The 19,161-nt window shown below is 48.7% G+C and overlaps 1 protein-coding gene across 2 annotated transcripts in view; it reads right to left on the reverse strand.

Moving 5' to 3' along the window:
• Positions 1-19,161, reverse strand: part of PLCB2 (phospholipase C beta 2) — a 38,088-nt gene that overhangs the window by 5,341 nt on the left and 13,586 nt on the right. For both annotated transcript variants that reach the window (XM_059848734.1, XM_059848733.1), the window contains exons 4-28: positions 18,426-18,566; positions 17,655-17,734; positions 17,316-17,369; positions 15,204-15,279; positions 14,748-14,848; positions 14,274-14,440; positions 13,921-14,067; positions 13,505-13,662; positions 11,473-11,555; positions 11,023-11,107; positions 9,710-9,881; positions 8,845-8,942; positions 8,060-8,156; positions 7,859-7,943; positions 7,465-7,589; positions 6,334-6,488; positions 5,813-5,977; positions 4,741-4,840; positions 4,400-4,504; positions 3,380-3,465; positions 3,191-3,287; positions 2,974-3,027; positions 2,226-2,436; positions 1,858-2,029; positions 795-871 (exon numbers count right to left, since the gene is read on the reverse strand). In XM_059848734.1, coding sequence (XP_059704717.1) covers positions 795-871; positions 1,858-2,029; positions 2,226-2,436; positions 2,974-3,027; positions 3,191-3,287; positions 3,380-3,465; positions 4,400-4,504; positions 4,741-4,840; positions 5,813-5,977; positions 6,334-6,488; positions 7,465-7,589; positions 7,859-7,943; positions 8,060-8,156; positions 8,845-8,942; positions 9,710-9,881; positions 11,023-11,107; positions 11,473-11,555; positions 13,505-13,662; positions 13,921-14,067; positions 14,274-14,440; positions 14,748-14,848; positions 15,204-15,279; positions 17,316-17,369; positions 17,655-17,734; positions 18,426-18,566 — 2,891 coding nt within the window. The remainder of the gene's footprint in view (positions 1-794; positions 872-1,857; positions 2,030-2,225; positions 2,437-2,973; positions 3,028-3,190; positions 3,288-3,379; positions 3,466-4,399; positions 4,505-4,740; positions 4,841-5,812; positions 5,978-6,333; positions 6,489-7,464; positions 7,590-7,858; positions 7,944-8,059; positions 8,157-8,844; positions 8,943-9,709; positions 9,882-11,022; positions 11,108-11,472; positions 11,556-13,504; positions 13,663-13,920; positions 14,068-14,273; positions 14,441-14,747; positions 14,849-15,203; positions 15,280-17,315; positions 17,370-17,654; positions 17,735-18,425; positions 18,567-19,161) is intronic.

Raw genomic sequence — 19,161 nt, forward strand, 5'->3', positions numbered from 1 at the left:
ACATTATTTTATATTTATTCCTGCTGAACTGAACTGCCATTTCATTGCCTGTTGCTGCAGATCTTGCAATCTTTCTGGAGCTTCTCCCAGCCAGGGAGATGCGACTGTACTAATGACATCCTACTGTCAGCAAACCATTACCTGGCTGTTCACCTGTTTCCTTAGACTTGCCTGAATATGCTGAATAGCTGAGTAAACTCTGGTTTGGGACAGGACACAAAAAGAGGCAGTTTTATAGGAATTTGCAACTACAGACTGAGACAGCATTTAATGGGAAGTAGGAATGAGTGAGGATTTCAGCTTCAGGACAAAGTTCTTGCAAGAACAAATGGATACATGTCTGGCTAGAAACTGGTCAATTGATTCTGCCAGTTTGTTTAAATACTGGAGCCAAGATGCTCAATTCACTTAGAAGATAGAACAGATCGGTCCCTGGAAGGGATTAATGTGAGGTCCTGACTTTAAGAGATAGAGGTGGCAGTCAGGGACCAGCAGTGTATTTCCCATCCTTCCCCATCAGCGGTTCCAGGCTGCTCACTGCAGATGGAACACTGTATCCTGCTTGGTGCCTTGTGGCTGGAACACTGTTCTGGGGATCATAAGAGGCATCTTCCCCCCATACCACTGTGTGAGATCTCGTCACATCCCCCTGCCTCAATTTCTTAACAAAGGAAATCAAAACCTTCTCTTCCCCATCCTCCCTCCCTGGCTGCAGAGCAGAGCTGTGAGATCCAGCAGAAAGTGCTGCCCAGAGCAGAACCTGGCATTATTTGTGATTCCGCTGCTGTATTTACCTTTCCAACGTGTCCCTCAGCACCCGCAGCTCAGCTGCCTGCTTCTCCCTGGCCAGCTCCAGGATCCTGGCAACTTGCTGTTTAAGGGATGAACACAAGACCAAAAGGGAACAAACCAGGATGAGACACTGCACCCCGTCTGTATCCAGGTGCACCCAAGTCAGCTGTACACCTCCCTGCATTGAATTCGAGGAGCAACAAATTCTGAAACGCCGAGGCTCAGTGCAAACACTGGCACAGGAGTGAGCTCAGCTGTACATGCAGGCCCCACTGTGCCAGTAGACTGCACTTGTGAGACAGGAAGGTTTCATCCCTGACTCCTCTTCCAGGTAAGAAACCTGATTCCCAGGTGAACCAGTGCCCAAGTGTTATCTTCCCCTCTGGGTTGCACACAGCTTGCAAGAGGCCTGTCAAGCCTAAGGTGCACCAGAGAACTGAAGATTTAGGATGTATCAGTGCAAATTCCTTCAGAAAACACTAATGGGAAAAGGCCTCCCAAGCCTGGAATCACTCTCCTTTCCTTGGAACAGATAGCATATGCTGGATTTACCACCACACCATCCCACGGCCTGCACTCTATCCTCAGTCACCACCGTGGCTCCTTCTGGCCTTGGCTGAGCTCAGCCTGCAGGACTCCCCTCACCTGGACTCTGACTTCCACCAAGTCAAATAGCAGAACACGCTCTGATGGTGCCACTGGTGAGCCCTCAGCCCACCCCCACATCACCCCAGCTCCCAGGCTCCTGGAGAGGTGGCACCTGGCAAGGTGTGAAGCCACTAAACACCACATTAACTCCATGCTAAGGCCTCAGAAGAGCTGGAGCAGATGGAGCTCCAGGGCAATGCTACTCTTGTTTTTTAAAACAGCAGACATATAAAAATGTTTCTGCAGGATTTTTAGGGCTTCTAACAAGTAAGCTTCATGTCTTCATTCTCAATTACCTGGCGTGTGTATGTGTCAGGTATGTTCTGGGCCCACATTCCCAAGCTCAGTTTAGTGAATAACTTGGGACTTTTGGGGCTGTCCAAGGACACGTTTTCAGGTGACACTTGCAGCCCTCACCTCAGTAGCGTGCTGCTCTTTCTTCCTTCGGATGCGATTGTGGTGCTCCTTCCCAAGATAGATGAGGTCCATCTCCAGCCTCTCCCTCAGCTCCACGAGCCAGTGGCAATCAATGCTCTCTGCTGCTCTTACAGGATTTGCACTGGTACCAGTGTCACTTGGGGTCACGCTCCTGCAGAACAGAAACAGGGGCTATGCTGCTTCTCGCCACACCAATACAATCCCAACCTTCCCACCCACCCTCAGTGAGAACAACCCAGGGACATGCACATGCCTGCACAGCTCCATCTTCCTGCAGAGAAGGGAAGGCCATGTTTCCCTGGGGATCCTTGTTTTGGTTTGGGATGGTGACCCCAGGCTGTGGTTACCTCTTCTTCTGTGTTTTCCTTGTGCGTATTGTCCTTTTCTTGCCCCCAGGGCAGGCCAGCTCCGAAAAAAGCACAGAGTATTTCTGCAGCAGCTCCTCCCTCTGTTTGCTTCCCTTCCACTCCAGCTCCCTCAGCTCCTTCTCCTGCCTCTTCAGCAGCTTCAGGAAGCGCTTCTTCTGCTGCAGCTCAGCAAGGGTGATTGTCTCAGGCTCTGAAACACAAAATAAAAAGGCTGAACAGTGCCAGCTCCTTCCCAAGGCTTGAAGTGGGGAAACTGGAGCATACAGCTCCAATACATGTCCCTCGATCACCACATCCAAACCAGAGCCCCCTCTGCTCCACACCTTGGGATGCCTCTCCCCAGCTACATATTCTATCCTGGCAAACCTTTTTCTTTAGGAATAACTTCTAAAAAAGCAATGTACATAACAGTAATTTGCCAACATATCCTGAGTGAAACAGGTTTCCTCTTGTGCCTTCAGTTCAGTTTTAGGCTGAATTAGGCTAATTAGGCTTCGTGTTTGCAGAAATTGGCATCACACTGCATTCATGCACCCAGAAGCAGGTGAACAACATGTTGCACATGGAGTGCAGCTGTGCTGAAGGAAACCTGTCCTGGAGCCCTAAGATTCCTGGGATTTATCTTTAGTGCTGGCTACACCAGGCAGGGTTGGGACATGTCTTTTTAATGTGGAAATATAAGATGACAGGCAGGGCCTCAGCCCAGGTGACCAGCATGAGGAGTTACCTGCCATCTGCATTACTTCTAACACGGCTTCATCCTTGGTGAACACTGCTGCTCCTGAAATCCCAAAAGAAGTTCCTGTTAATGTCCCATCTTGGATGTCCAGGTTGGAAATGGACAGAGGAGAGCACACCAGAACACAGCCCATGTTGGTGTCAGTACAGAAGAATTAATTAAGCTGCCAATATGCTTAAATGCTTGGAAACTCTTGGAAACTTACCTGTGGACCTGTTAGAGGGAGGAATGCTGGGTTTCCTAGTGGAGCCTGCCACCCCGTTAGTCTCAGCAGTTGAGAGGTTTGTCTGTGTGCTAGGCTTCTAAAACAAAGATCAGAGGTAAATGAAAACTCCATTATTTCAAGCTGAATCCATGTAAGGTGCTCTAGAGAACAGAACCTGGAAAAACTCACCTCCCCCGAGGTATCCTTGAGCTTCATCAAGCGCTTGTCCTGCAAGTTGAAGAACTTGATGGGGTTGGAGAGGGCAATAGTGAGATCTGGAAACAGAGAGCAGGGCTTGGATAGCAAACAACTCATGGACTCATTTCCCTGCCCAGTGCAGGACATTGTGAAGAAGGAATAGTTTGTGTTCTCTGCTTGTAACCGAAGTCTCCCTGACACCACAAGGGAGGGAGGAAGGGACCTCCTTCACCTCAGTGCCAGCCCAAGGCCATGGCTCACAACTGATGTTCAGGGTAGCTCTGTGAAGTGATTTTGGGAACTCTGCTCCCAAAAGCCAGGGCCAGGTTAAGATTTTTCCCACCTGCAGAGCTGCTTGCTCCAATTCCAGCCTAACATTGTATAAACCTCATCTTTTTAATAAAAATGTGAAAAATCAAATTTCTCAGGATTTCCCCAGTGAATAAGGTTCATTTGTATGAACACAGGGGAGGAGAGAGGAAACATGAGAAGTATTCACAAGAGCTCTTGTGGCTGATGCTGTTGCACTCTGGTTTGGTCATGACAGTTGATCCCTCTGGTGAGGCTTCTGTCACATCCAGCTCTGACCCTTCTCAAAGGAAGGTCCCCATATCTCAGTACCAGCAAGAACTTCCCTTCTCTGCCAATTGGGAAGATCATCACTCCTAAAACCTCCCTAAAGCCCCTGTTCTCTGCAGCCCCTGAGAGATGTCACCTATTCCCTCAAGGAAACCTCTCCCTGCTTCTGAACAAGGGTAGGGCTGAGCCATTCCACACTGGAGCTGGTACACCTGCACTGCACCTCAGGCGGGAGCCAGGCACAGCTGGGAGCCTCCATGCTCTTCCCAAGGCAGCGAGGCTGTGACAGGATGCTGGCATGCACTCAAGTCCCACCCTGACAAGGAATTGAGGGTGCAGCAGGAAAGCACTTCCCATGCTGGAAAAATACTTCTGAATCAGAGTTTGGAGGAGGCCAAAAGCACCCCCCCCCCACATTCCAGTGCTCCCTACCTGCCCAAGCATCTGGCACGTAGTCCTTGATCTCCAGGAACACGAAGAGGGCAGGCATGGTGAGCGGCATGTTGCTCTCACTGCGCAGGCACACGTGGTGGTAGCCTGGGGCACAGAGGGGAGGGAGTTGAGCTGGTGGCATCCTGTCCCTCCCTGTCTGCTCCAGCAGCCCAAGTATATCATGGGAAAAAGCCAAGCTATAACAAGATGGATTTCAAGGTTCCACTGCCTGCGGGCATGGAGATTAAGGAGCAAAGTATGCAGCTGTTTGTATGGTCTTTATGGCTCCCACTGGACAGGTCTGAAGGGCACAAAAGCTGAAGGAATTTCCACTCATTTACCTGGATGCATTGCAATGATGGGAATGATACGCTGGCCAATGAACTTCCCTCCTTCTTCCCAAGCCACAATTTTGAGAGACGCCAACTCAGGCATCATGATCTAAGGGAAAAGCAGAGTAAGACACCAGTGTCCTCACCTCTAACTCCTGATAGCAGCATCCTCCTCCTTCCAACCAAACAATTCCATCTCTTCCAGGATGGCACTGCCATCCTGGAATTGTAATCCTTGTAATTTAAGGGCACAGTTTATCACAGACATCATAGCTGAATGCCCAGAAACTCCACCAAAGGCAGTCTTCTCAGCCTGCCCAGGATCACAGGTTACCTAAAGACAAAAACAGGGCAGCAAACCCTCCAAACCACTGTTTCCAGGAAGAACTCATTGGAATGAACTGGGATGGATAATTTAGCAAACATGGTAACGTTGCTAATAAAGGCTTTTGACTCCCTCCTTCTCTATATTCTTGTGCCATAAAATGAACTGAAAATTATTCTGCCAGGAGTGAAGCCTCAGAGTGTTTCTGAAAGGAGGATATTTTAGCCAAGTAGGCTGAAAATATCTGTAGCTTCATACTGTGCCTGACAGATGAATTGTATAATGTATACTTGACTTATCTTCCCTGTGCCCTGCAGCTGGATTGGTGATCGCTGAATTCCTGGGGAGAGATGGGGCAGCTTTCCATGTTCTGGCACAACTGAAAACTGGTCCCATTACTGCTCCAGTTTAGCTGTTTCTCATTGACAGTTTAACCATAGAAATTCAGTTCCTGTCTGGTGCTGGAAGTTTTCCAAACTGATCAATCTGAAGAGGGCATCATAGAGGGGAGACTTTGGATGCCTGTTATCTCCAGAATCATTCCCATCTACCCTTGTCTGTTCTGGGAAATGTTGATGCAGAGTTGTTTTGGATATTGTAGTTTGGATATTACCTGAGAGTGTCCAAAGGGGACAAAGTGCCTGAGGTCTCCAGAGGGGAGTCCCTTCTGCTGGCACTAACCTCTGCCAAGGCAGTGCTCATGGCCATCAGGAGCTTTAAGGATTTTCTGCCTAAATTACTATCAAATGTTCTCACCTTTTCAAAAACAAAAGCCTCCTCTTTCCACACAGGGTTAATGGAGTTGGCCGTGGAGGTCAGTTTGGTTCTGTGTCTGCGTTTGGCATCCCTTGGCAGCCCAAGGAGCTCCACTTCCACGTAGGTCTTCACGCTGCGGTCTGAGAGGAACTGACCAGACAGTACCTGTGAACAACACAAACAGTTAGCAACTGCTGGGAAGAACAAAACAGGGGGACCCACCCACTCCTTTACCCTAAAGTCACTCTCCCACCCCCCAAAGCAGCTCTTCTACTCCAGCTCTTCTTTTACCTTCACCTCTATTTCTTGCTTCAGCACTTCATCTCTCCCTACCAGCACAGCCTTGGCTCCCTCTGCACGGCAGATGCTCATTTTCCATTTTCATGTGATTACGATTAATTTAAAATAGTGACAAGCCTGGGAGTTGTCACAGTAACGCTTTCTCACAGAACTCCGCGGGTTCATGTGGCACTAAGAGTCCCCCTGGGTGACACAGCACGGGGTCCCCAGGCTGTACTTGCCGTGACACAGACAGTAGTGGCCACCAGCCCGTCGATGTGGTCCACGGAGAAGGGGTCGAACTGCTTGTCGGGGCGCCGCATGAACTCGTGCTTGAGCAGGTACCCGCACTGCCCGTTGAACTCAAACAGGGCCATGTTCTGCTGCATGGGGACATCTGAGAGCAGAACAACACTGTGAGACGGGGCTGGGAGGCACAGGCAGCCTGTGTGTGCTGTGAGGGAGCTGAAAGCTGCCGGAAGCTTCCAGCCCCTGCCAGCCCACTGCTCACAAAGCCATCTTGAAAACTAATTAAGCCTCTCAGCACCCTACAGGGAAAAGTATTACAGCAGCTGTTGTAAGGAAGGGAAGTGGTTTGCTTGCACTTGCACCTGAAGTCATGGGCAGAACTAAATTAAAACCTGCTTTAAGGAGCACCTGCTATTTTTGGGTGGGAATAAGTAACTGTCTAAGCTCCTCTGCTCCTTCCTCCTTTCATTTTGGGCCTCCTCTGAGTCCATCTTCTGTCTGACACTACTGAGGACACTGCCTGGTGGTTGCTGCATCTGCCTGCACTGTCATCCTCTTCAGAACCAAGCGTGCACTTGCTCCCTTTTGTCTCCTATGCTCTATACATAACACAGCCCTGTGAGGAAGGAAGAGGGGTAAGGTACAGCTTTCTCTCAAGGCTTTTCTTTCCTTCTTATGCTGGTTGAGCAGCAAGGAAAGGCCTTTCCTCCCCGGTCAGGTCAAAATCCTGGAAATAATGGCACAGACAGGTCAGTGCTGTGGCCAGATGGAGCTCTGCCTCTGCCTTGTAGAGGTAGCAACTTGGGGGATGGGGGAGCTGCAGGTGCCCTCACGGATATGATTCAGTGTGACATCGTGGAACAGGACAGCCAGTGACAGTGCCCAGACACAGGGTGACAGCAGTCCATATGTGCGTGTGTGTATGCCAGGTCTGTGCTGGGCATGGAAAAGTGCTGTTGGTCTGTGGGAGATTAAATTAGAGGAGAACAGCACTTTGGGAAAAGGCATGTGGAATAATGACCAGGGAAATGGCAGAAAAGGAAGAGACAGAGACCAGGAGCCCCTGGGGACCAGCAGTGCCTGACCTCACCTGCTAGGAGGCTGGAGCACACCCCGACACTCACCCATGGTCTGGAAGTTGAGTGCCACCATCTGACAGCCGACATTCCAGAACATCTGGGGCTGGTAATTGGAGGAGTCCATCCGGGTGCCTTTGGGGTAAATGCGGCTCATCTGCCACTTGTTGTATCTACAGGCTCTATAGGAAACACTGTTCCCATTGTGTCCTGGGGCCAGCCCACATATTCCCATTATAAAACAGTTGGAGCTCTGCTACCAATGCTCAGAGCCTTCCAGACAAGACCCCAGGGAGGCTCAGGCTCCTTGTCCATACACTTTTCACTTAAGGACTAGCATCTGGCAGCCTTGATATTGGCTACAGCAGGATGCATCCTGTGAAGAATCTCCCTCACACTCCAAGCACCCAATGGCACTGGAAAAGGGCTGCCAAAAGGATACTCTACAAACTGCATGGGCAACTTGCTCACTAGATCACAAGCCTTGGTCTCAGTGAAGGAAGAGATGACGTAACTCCGGTTCTTCTCTAGAAACAGGAGATTGCATTTAGGAGCAAGGCACGCCCAGTCCTCCTTCTGCACAGGGACTGAGGGATGCAGGAAGCTCTTGGTCTGGATTCCGAAGGAACTGAGCCTGACTTACTGGCAGAGACCTCGAAGGAGTTGAATTTGATGGGCTGGATGTAGTTAACCAGGCTGGACATCTCCTCGTACGCTGTCACTTCCAGGCCAGCTGTGCCCTGAGCAGAGAACAATTCAAAAGGGAACAGATGAAGAGACCTTCCCTGGAGATGAACAAACTGCACCAGGGCCTCCCAGTCAAACAGCTCTGGTGGCTGCCCTGACCAGAGTGCTCCATTTTCTCTGCCTTCCCAGTCCTACAGCTCCATGTTGGGCAAGGGCACAGGATCTCCAGGTGGCTGGGCAAAAACAGAATCAAGGCACATGGAGAGGTTCCAGGGAGGACATACAAAGCCCGGGAATCTCTTTGACCTCTCAGAACATGGAGTCTGGGATAAACGGGGATGTTGTTTTTCCTTGTCTCCAAAGGATACCAGGGAGATGGAAATGGGAAACAGACCTTTTATTCAAGGGAATGCTGATCTCCCTCCCCCTTCAGCAGCAGCACTTTCAGTAAGAACTTCTCAGACCAAGGCTAAACCTCTCCAACACGCCCAAGGCAAACAGTTATCTCCAAATCATGCACAGTCAGCAGTAACTGCCACATTCTTTGTGCTTGTAACAAAATTTCTCTTTTTCAGTTTTTTCTGAAAGAGTCTTGTCGTGTGGGGGATGGAAAGTCCCCCACAGATTCATTCCCCTTTGCACTTTGAGTTCATCTCTATTCAATAGGGTGAGGCCCCAGAGAAAAGTGGAAGCCAGCAAAAATCAAAACAGAAAAGGAAAAGAGCTAACAGTGACTAGTACCTCATCTGACTGCATCTTTTTAATTTCCTCTTCATCCAGATTTCTGAGCTGTTCATCCTCTTCCTCTGGCTCCTCTTCAGCCACATCACCTGCCCAGACTAAGCACACAGGCCCTCATCAGTGGTATGGATCAGGAGGACACAGACAGGACCCTGCAGGCTGCTGGCAGTGGAGGGCTCTGCCAAACCTCACCACCAAGTAATGCTGGAACACTGAGGGGAAGAATCCTACAATTTTATTGGCCAAATCCAAACATGAACTGGTACACTGAGGATGAGCACACACAAGAGACCAAACCATTCCTGCTGCAGGCTCCCCTCACATTTAGAAGCAACAATCACTGGGCTGTTTCCTCTCCAAGGTCACATATATTTTCAGGAATAAATGCCCATTTTCAGGTGTTCTGCAGTGGTGCTCACTTTGTCCTCACATGACATCATGTGCTCTTACCATGGACTGTTCCACCACAGGGGCCCTGAGCCCAAGAGTTGACAGGAAGGGAAGAGACAGGGACTGAAGGTTTTATGAATCTCCAAGACCCTCAAGGGGAAGAATTAGGCTGTGGTGAATTTGTGGTTATCAGAGAGCTACAAGCAGTAACAAATTATTCCCCTTCCCTCAACCCAAAAGCCAGAATGTATCAGTGGATCACTAAGACAGGATGGGCAGGTAAATGATCGTCTCTTTTGGTTGGACTAAGTGTTCAAAGTATTCTGAGGATTTAATTTCTCTTCCAGTTTTCTGCTGCTGCTTGGAATAACTGATTTAATGACTAATGCTGGCTTGTCCCAAGCTCACCAAGTATTGAGTGATTTAGAAGGCTTTGCCTATCAGTTTTATTAGTCCCCCTTTCCTTCAGACATACCAGTATCTTCAGCATCCACAAAGGTTGGCTGCTCAGTTGTTTCTGGTTCCATGTTCCTCCCTTTCTTCAAAGAGTTCTGCCTCTTCCCAGACATAGATTGGTTCTTTTTGTTTTTAATCAAGATTTTCCTTAAGAGATCCTTAGGACTTGGGAGAGGAACTCCTGGCTTCAGCTGTAACAGATAAACTTCATCACAGAATTCAAACATTGACCTCCCCTGTCCCCCTGGCCAACTGCCAGTGCACAGACACATCTCTCACCCACTATACTCCTAATTTCCTCCATCTGCCAGCATATCCCACTAGATTAATGCAGATTTTTCCCAAGATTTCACCTGTGGTTTCAGGCCAGCATTTTGCACCTCTCAGGCTCTGCCATGCTGCCTAGCCACCCATCCTGCTAAAAATAACACCTAGATGGCCTGAAGGCATCCACATACCTCTGGCTTCCCACTCCACCTACTTCTCTCATTATATCCCAGATCCTCAGTCCCTCATCGATACTCAGGCCACATTTAAACACTGCCTGCAGCAGATTTAAAAAAGATCCCAGAAGAGGTGGCTCAAGACAAGGACATGTGACAGACTGCACAGACAGCAAAGGCCTGTAAATAGCTTAGTTGATCTCTTGAACTGTTCCCCCCCTCATCCCTCTGTTCCTATTGCCTGGACATGGGGCTGGACAGTGGGCAGCTGCTGCTGGCTCACTGCTTCTTTCCAGCTCTTCTTTGGGTCTCAGTGCTTTCAGACAGGTGCTTGGGCCAGGTGCCTCAGCTGTCCCTCCTCTGTGCACCCCAAGGATCTGCCTCGTGCCCTGCAGAACACAGATCCTGCTCAGATGTTTAAAAACATGTCTCCTGGCAGGGCAGTTGTGTCACCAAAGGTGTCACTGGGGCCGCAGAAATACCTGTTGTACAGATAAGATGAAGACTGAGGCCAAGCAGAGGGGACCTTTCCTCAGCTGTTCCAAGCACATGACACTGACCTGCCCACCTATGCCTGGAGGGGAATATTCCCAGGATAGAAGCAGGATTAGGCCTTTGCTCCTGTTTCCAAGTGCTGGCAGACAGAGCTGGACCAGTGTCATGTACAGAACACACCTGGTACCCTCGGTACATCCTTGGCCACCCAGAGCTCAGTGCCCAGAGCCCCTCAGGTGACAGAGTGCTAAACAAGAGTTTTCCACCTATCTCCATGAACCAGGATCTATGTCCATGGCATTGTATCTGTTGTTGGGGCACCTCCCAGCATCAGGAGTGACCAAGTTTTGCAGAAAGGCCTCCCCAGTGGCCTCCTGCCCCAGCTCCCTCATACCGGGTATTTCTCCAGTGGCTCTGTCAGCAGCATGTCTCCAAAAATGGTTCGGCAGTACTCGGCCATCTTTGCCTGCTGCTTGGGCCTAAGAGAGATCAGGCAGGAGTGAAGAGGAAAGCAAATGCCCAAAATCAGAGTTTGGCATGAACAAAAGATGTCCATGTCCTCTGTCCAGAAAACCATCTCAGCTATGCAGATGTGAAGGTCCCATTCCCAAGCCAACTCCTATGTTCAGACTCTCCAACCCTAAGGTGAAAAGCTGCACAACTGTGATCACCCCACTCTGCAGGTTAAGGCTCATCTTTCAGCTCTGACCCACCTTCAGTTGCTTCAGAGACCTCAAGTAATGCTTCACTTCAGCTCAGCACTCACTTAAAACCTAGCAGCCCTTGCCTGTGTATTTTCTGCTCTGGACACAGCAGCCAGTTCTCCCAATCACCAAATACTCACGAGTCCACGTGGTTCTCGAAGGACAGGATCACAGGGTACGGAGATGTTTTAAACGCGCTTTCTGCAATGGCCTCGATGGCATCCTGAGGGAGAGGCCATGGTCAGAGAGAAGCTCAGCAGTCATTAATAACAGAGACACAGCTGACCTCCCACTGAACTGACTCCATAACTGTCTCTCAGGAGCTCCTTTCAAAGTCACTAAACTTCTCCCAGTAGGAAGGTGAGAAGTGTCATCTTTTTCACACCTACCCAGATTTCCAGCTCCAGAGGATCCATGCTGAGCTAAACTCAACATCTTGCAACAAAATGAAGCTGAAGATGCAACAAGGTGAGATTTTGGTTTTGCTGCACAGGTCAGTGCATCACTGCACGTGAGAATGTGTGGCCATTCTCACGTGCAGTGAGAAACTCCTGCTCCAAGCACCTTGAACCGGCACAGAAAGATGTGTGCAGCACCAGATTAAACCACTGCAAACTCTATCCATACTTACCTCTGAACCTGCCCAATTTTCTATCATTTCTGCTGCTTATAAAATCCTTTTGCCTGACAGCAAAGAGATCTGGAGTGTTCAGTTACCAGCTGTGCTGACATTTCAAATGCAAATACCATGGAAACCTTTTCAGCATTAATGATGTAAGAAAAAATAATATTTTCCCCAAGCCCCTGTTAAACTGCCACAAACTTTCCACTACTTTCCTTTCTGGTCCTGCTAATTGGTAAAGAAGTGCCATTTGCTCCTTTGCAATTAGAGTACTCTGATCATCCCAAATCCTGGATCAGCCATGACCTCAGGAAGGAGGGAGGCTGCCACAGCTGCTCCTCCATGGACCACTGGGAGTCTGTCACAGAAGCCTCAAGGCTCTCAGGAGAAGCCTCAGACAATGCTACTAAAAGGCCACAGGAGTTGTAGTGGAAGGAAGGACTATGTGTTATGTAAAACCAAAACCAAGCACATGCTGTGTTAGCAGGTTACAATTTCCTTGAGGTATGGTCTCAGGCTTCAGCAGAACTCTGCAATTACAGCAGCTACAAATGCCATTATTTCTGTTCTATCTGCAGTGAACTGCTGTGCAAAACGCAGCAGTGACACCACAGGGCTTTGGAAATAACTGAGTCTGAGGACAATACCTCTGACCTTAAGGACTGCTTTGGTTTGTTGGTTTCTTCCCCTTCACGCATAAATATTTTAGTAATAGTGAAGTGTGGGAATTGGGGGGAAGATACAGAAGAAAAATAAAGAGCTGGAAAAAAACATCTAAAGCACCTCTACCTGTTGGCAGCAGCAGTGTAAAGGAGTGCAGAAAAAAAGTCAGTGTGATGCCTTTATTTGTAACTTGCAAGCTGTGGATAAATGCCCTGTACTGCCTGTACTGCCCTGCTGCGCTTTCAAAGGCTGGGAACTGAATCCTCAGGGAAGCCAGCTGCTCCACAAAACACATTCCAGCACTCAGGTAGTTAGGAAAGAATTGAACCCTGTTCTTCCACAAGCCTCCACTTGAGGCAGTCAGCCATAGAAACCTGCTACAGACCAGAAGATAAACTCATTTAACTGTGTTTTCTAAAAGCCATCCTGTTCACTTCTCCGATGTGCCTCTATCTGTAAATCCACCAGCCACATGCCACGTTCTGTGCATCCATCCTGTGACACAGCCCTGTGTACACACACCCCTCTGCTCAGCCATCTCTCTCTCCATGGCTGCTGATTGACTTCCCACATCTCCCTCATCCATCCATCCATCCATCCATCCATCCATCCATCCATCCATCCATCCATCCATCCATCCATCCATCCATCCATCCATCCATCATCTTCATCCAGCTATCAACCTCTCTTCTACTCCTCCCATTCCAAAACTGTACAAACTCCAACCTAGTTCTTATCTGTTCACTTTTCCTTCTACCCACACATTCATTCACTTGTCACCTCACCATCAATCTTTTCCTCTCAAACATCCTCAGCCATCTGGCTCCCTCAGCAATCAGTCTAAAAGCAGGCAGGGGAAAGCATCCATGGAGAAAGCCCTTCACTACCTTGAAGAGGATCTCAGTTGTCATGGTGAAGCCGTGGGTGATGATGGGCTCCTCATCCGGGGGCCGGCCCTTCCAGCAGTCCAGCTCCACGCAGCGGCAGCCGGCCAGCAGTGTCTGGCGGTACATTTCGGGAGAGGACATCCCAGAAAACTGCCCAGCTGCAGGAGAGAGGCTCAGCGTTAGCTACTCACACAGGACAGCTCCTGCACACACAGGGGTAACAGGAGTCTCTGCCAGCCTTCAGCAGGTGGATGCAGCAGACTGACAAGATGTTTTTGGATGCAGGGTGACACTGCTTCATGTCACACAGCATTTAGAGTCAGCCCAGCCCTCAAAACCCCCAGGGCACACACATCTGCCTGGCTGACTGTGTCCCTCCCCTGTCCCTGGGTGTGCCTGCCCTGGCACAGCCCTACCTGTCAGATAGGTGTTGTGTGAGGAATTGATGTAGTAGTGCGAGAGTGGCTGGGTCATGTCCTGGTACAGCATCAGCTTGTCCAGCACTATCAGGTTGTTCTCGGGGCCACAGAGGAACCAGACCATCCCCTCTGGAGACAGCTGCCCTGCATGGCAAACAGAGATGTTCATGGTCACCAAACAGAACGGTTCTGGCCCCTCTTTGGAGGTGGAAAGAGAGTTGTGGGAACAACAGGGAGTTGTGGGAACCAGGCTGACTGCTCCCCTGGGAAGCAGGATGGCAGAGGGCACAAGATCTTCTGCTCTGTCATCCCACCTGTATAGCAAGAGCTTTGGGCTGAACAAGACTCACCTCTCTGGATGTTAAACCCGCTGGGCTCATACTTCTCTATCAGGCTCTGCACCTGCTCAGGTTTGGCTGGAGGGAAGAGGATGTCATTGAGGCGGGTGTCGCGCTGCTTCTTGTTGATGAACTTTGCCAGGTGATCTTTGGTCATGTAGGGCTTTGCTTTTAGATGGCTGCAGTGAGAGAATCACAGAGGAGCAGAGGTAAGGCTTGGGAATTACCCCAGAAATCTTTTCACATAGGAGAGGTTGATCCTTCCTCAGGTTGATCCTCCCTCTAGGCCCATATATTTCAGGGTCCTGTAGCATACTGAGGTCTCATCCTTTTTATTCAGGCCGTGAGTGAAGGCATTAAGTGACCTGGGATCCTGCCCTTCTAAGGCCTAAGGCCAGACAAACCCCATGACACTAAATCCCCTCCTTCATGTCTATCTTTTGCCACAAGAGACAAGTTCTGGGCTGTGGTCTGAGGGAAACTTACTGTGAGGTAAATATCTCATCAATCTCAGGCCGTGGACACAGATTCATGAGGAACGTCTTGTACACCGGCTCGGGGAAGTCCTCAGGGTTGATGGCATCATTCTGAGAATGCAATGAAGATGTGTCAGGACCACAAACCTGTGACAGCTCTTACCTGTCATGCACACCCACACCTCAGCACTTGGCTGTGACAACCCCAGTAATGACTGGAATATCTTGCTGGGTGTTGCTGCTCCTTGTGCCACACAGTGCAAGTGCTGGAGTCACAAGTGTTACTGGAAGACATTAAGAGCTGATGCCAGCAGCCAGAGTTAAGGCCTGGCAGTGGGAGGGTAAGGTAAGCAACTGCGAGCATCTTGGCTGATGGTTTTTCACAGCCAAAGGCATCCCAGTCAGGGCAGGGAAAAAGATCCTTCTCAAGCTCATGAGATTTCTGGATTCCCAGAGAAACCCTTACCTTGCCATTAGGCAGATGACAAGCACTTAATGCTTCTTCCACCCTCTTCTTGTCTGCAGGGAACATCTGAAAAATACTGACCAGACAGGCAAACAAACATCACCATGGGGCAGGACCAAGGTCAGGGGGCTGGAGCTGCAGGCAGTGCAGGACACTCCAAATGCACAGCAAGGGAGACAGGCAAGACAACAGTAAGCATAAACCAGCAAAGACAGACAGCGTTTTTCCAGGGCAGTAACTGAGGGACTGAGTTTGATAAACCTACACAGCATTTTTTGACTGCCAATTTAAAGCAGAAGTTCTGTATTTCTGCTATGGACTCTGTAAGAGTCCAGTCACTCAAAATCCCTCTCCTGTCCTTTTCTGCCCCTCTTGGAGATGCTTCCTATGGTACTGTGGAGAAGTAACAATAACTGAACTTCCCTTACTTTTAGAACATCCCTGTCAACAGCACCATGGTCTCCACCACGGATAAATCCAGCCTATGTTCTGTTAAGCTCCTGGAGTCACAGGTGCTCACAGCAAACAGAGGAACAAGGAGTGCCCTGTGCTGCCAGAAGGGAGTGCCTGGCCCGGGCTGCAGCAGCTCATGCAAACCCTGCCCTTTGCAAGGCAAAACTGCAGCAGCCTTGGTAAGATTACAGAGGGATTTACATATTTAAAGGAAAGGCAAATGCTTGTGGAATTTTCAGGAGTTTTGAAAGCCTTATGTTTACCTGCACCTGGAGATACTGAGTATTTTTATAAACCTTGCTCTTAATCTGGACTATTTAATGGTCTGCATTTTTACCATTCTGCAAGAAATGGGCACTGAGGAGAGGTACATCCTGTATCAGATATTTTTTTCTAGCTTGTTCCAGAGGAATAAGCTGCAGGTTTCTCCCTGCAGCAATGCTACCTTGCTTGCATTTTAAAGATTAATTCAAAGCACTCTTCCCTAGTGTGTTATTCATTACAGACCTACACATTTTTAACAGCCCTTTGATGAATATTCTGGTTTCTGACAATGAAATTCTGCTGGTTGGTGGTTTAGAAAACAAATAACAAAAAATGTTTAGTGTTGAATAAAGCTCAGCCCTCCAAGAGCCCATTTAGTCAGCACAGCCCTAATCCAGCACAGCTCTGCCTTACAACACACCCTGGAGCATGTGTTTATTTGGGGCAATTAGTGCTCACCTCTTGTGATGCTGTACCACAGCACAGACCTAGAGCAGAGTGGTTGAAAACTTCCCAAATGCACTGTCTGCAGCTCCTTATTCTTAAAACAAAAGGTAATTTATGGACCCAAAAGGGAATTCAACATGGCACTGCTGCCTTTTGTCATTCTACGAGCCAAATCAACACAGAGGAACCACAGGACCAGCCCTGGAGCAATTTTTCTTGGGAAGACACTGAATGGCAGAAAATCAATTCCAGATTCATGTCATATAGTGCAGGGGAGAAGGGACAGGCTAGGCTTTGCTTCCCATTCTAATGGGAGCCCTACCTGATACACAAGACCAAGCTGAGGACAGGGAAGGACAAATCTCCATCTGTTCTGCTCCTAAAGCAGCACTAACGCTGGCCCAGAGCTGCTTCACTCTCATGCACACTCAGCGCGAAAGCTGAGGCATGGAGGAAGTGGGGAAGGACTGGAGTGGTCACACAGGGAGAAAGGAGACAAGAAAAGCAAGGGAGCCCTGCTGCAGGTGAGCTGGGCAGTCCAGCAAAGAGCTCTCCATATGGAGAACTCCTTACAGGAAAGGGAAACAATCCTACACCTCATCCACCCTTCAGCTCAGGTTTGTGAAATAATCAGTGATCAGAATTTTACCAAAGTTACTTTGTTTTGTTGTTTTTTTCTTGGCAACAAGCAGGAAATTATATCTGTGGGTATTTAAGCCATTTCTTGCTGTAGATGAAGGCCACAAAGTCTCCTTTCCAGACTCAGATTATGTGTCACCTATGGCAGCGCAGCACGAGCACTTCCATGGCCTGGACACAGAGGGAAACTTCTCCTCCTCTTAGGTGCAGGAAGAGCAGGCAGCTGAAGCCACTGAGCAACCATCCTCTCCCCAGTTGCTCTGCCTGTAGTCTGACTGAACACACAATGAAACAAATATCCACACTCACTTCCGGACAGGAATCTTTCCCTCTTCATTCAGTTGCAACTTCAGCTTCACTAGACTGTGAAAAAAAACCCAAACAAGATTACAAAAAAGCATTTGTACCATCTTATGAGATCCTACTAAGTGAGAAGAAAGGAAAAACATGCAATTGGGAAAACAGTCTAACAGTGAACTGAAAATCAAGGTCCTACAGACCATCAGCTTAACCTTGGCATGACCCAGGCCTTGGTCTGGATGCTGCCAAGGGACCTGGATGCTTTGAAGCCTTTTTTTTTTTCAATTACTGTCAGAAAGAGCAGGAGATGGACGTTTCAGAGAAAAAAGTTTCTCAGAAAGGACTTACATTTTCTCTAGGAAGGTGTAGCGGGGAGCGTTGTACATGAGGGGATTCCGGGCAATGGCCATAATATCCTCAGCCCAGTCCTGGAACAAACAGGGCAGAGGAAGTTGGGAACTACTGAACTGCTCCAAGAAGTACACAGCAAACATGGAAAGGGCACAGAATCCTGGAATCATTTCAGTTGGAAGGGACCTTAAAGCCCATCCAGTGCCACATCCTACATGGGCAGGGACACCTTCTATTATCCCAGATTGCTCCAAGCCTCATCCGACCTTGAACACTTCCAGGGATGGGGCAGCCACAGCTTCTCTGGGCAACCTGTGCTAGGGCCCCCCGCCCTCACAGGGAAGAAATTATTCTCACATCCAATCAAAATCTATCCTCTTCCAGTTTAAAACTGTTACCCCTTATTCTGTCTGAGACTTCTGGGCTCGACTCTATCCCTCCTCCTGCCTATAAACACTAGGAGCTGAAACTTTTCTACTTCTCAGCTGCCTATTCATCCATACAAAACACATGAAAGACAACAATGACCGGTCTTCTACTGGTCCTTCTCTGTTCAGGGCAAAAGCTTCTAGAACTATGGAGATACCACACCAGACTGGAACATAAACCTGCTTGTTTATAACCTTGTCAGTAATGCTGAAAGAGCTCAGCATAATGTTTAAACTCTTATCTTACATTATCATGTCTCCTCCTCTCCTTTCCTACTCTCCACTGCATACCCCAGTCCTTAGAGGATCCCAGTACTTCCAAGACCTCAGGCCCTGATACCTTGCTAATATTCTCCTTGTAGGACACAAAGTTATGGAAAGTGAGGTCAACCATGTCAGAGCCAGATACAATTGTCAGGTTCTTCAGCAGGAAGGTGCTGTAAGGGTGATCCAAGTTAAAAACCTCTCGGAGCTTCAGGGACTGCAAAAGAAACAGAACAGATGGGATTAACTGGAGAATGAGGGAAAACTGTACCCCCAAAAAAATAGACCCCAGTACACACATTGGTCCAGATTCACAGAAAACATCTCAAGGGTTGCAAAATTGCTTAGTGCAATCTTCCTTTCCGTGGCTTTCCTTATTTTTTATCTTTATTCTGGAGTCTGCATTACTGGATCCTCCATGGGACAAATCACCATAACTAACAACACTGCACAAGCCTGAAAAAGTCAAAGCGGGGGACTACTCTTAAAGAAATGTCTTCTGAAACTTCAGGCTCGACTTGCAAACAAGCAGGGGAGGGTTTGGCCTGCTTGAGCCAGAGGCATGTAATCAGTTGATTTTATCAAAACACACATACTAGAAAGTGTATTAGTGTGACACCCAGTTTTTGGGACCCCCTGTCACTACAGAGTTGGCTTCTTCCCCTCCAAGCCCCATTTTCTGCTGCTGTCAGTTGGTAGTAGTGTTTTTTTCCATAGCAATTCCAGTACCCTACAGCAATGGCTCACCAGAGACTTGTTTTGTTAAGTGTAAGGCTCATCCGATTAGTGGTACTTGGATTGCAGCACCATAT

Source organism: Haemorhous mexicanus, chromosome 6 (assembly GCF_027477595.1).
Source record: "Haemorhous mexicanus isolate bHaeMex1 chromosome 6, bHaeMex1.pri, whole genome shotgun sequence".
Taxonomy (NCBI): Eukaryota; Metazoa; Chordata; class Aves; order Passeriformes; family Fringillidae; genus Haemorhous; species Haemorhous mexicanus.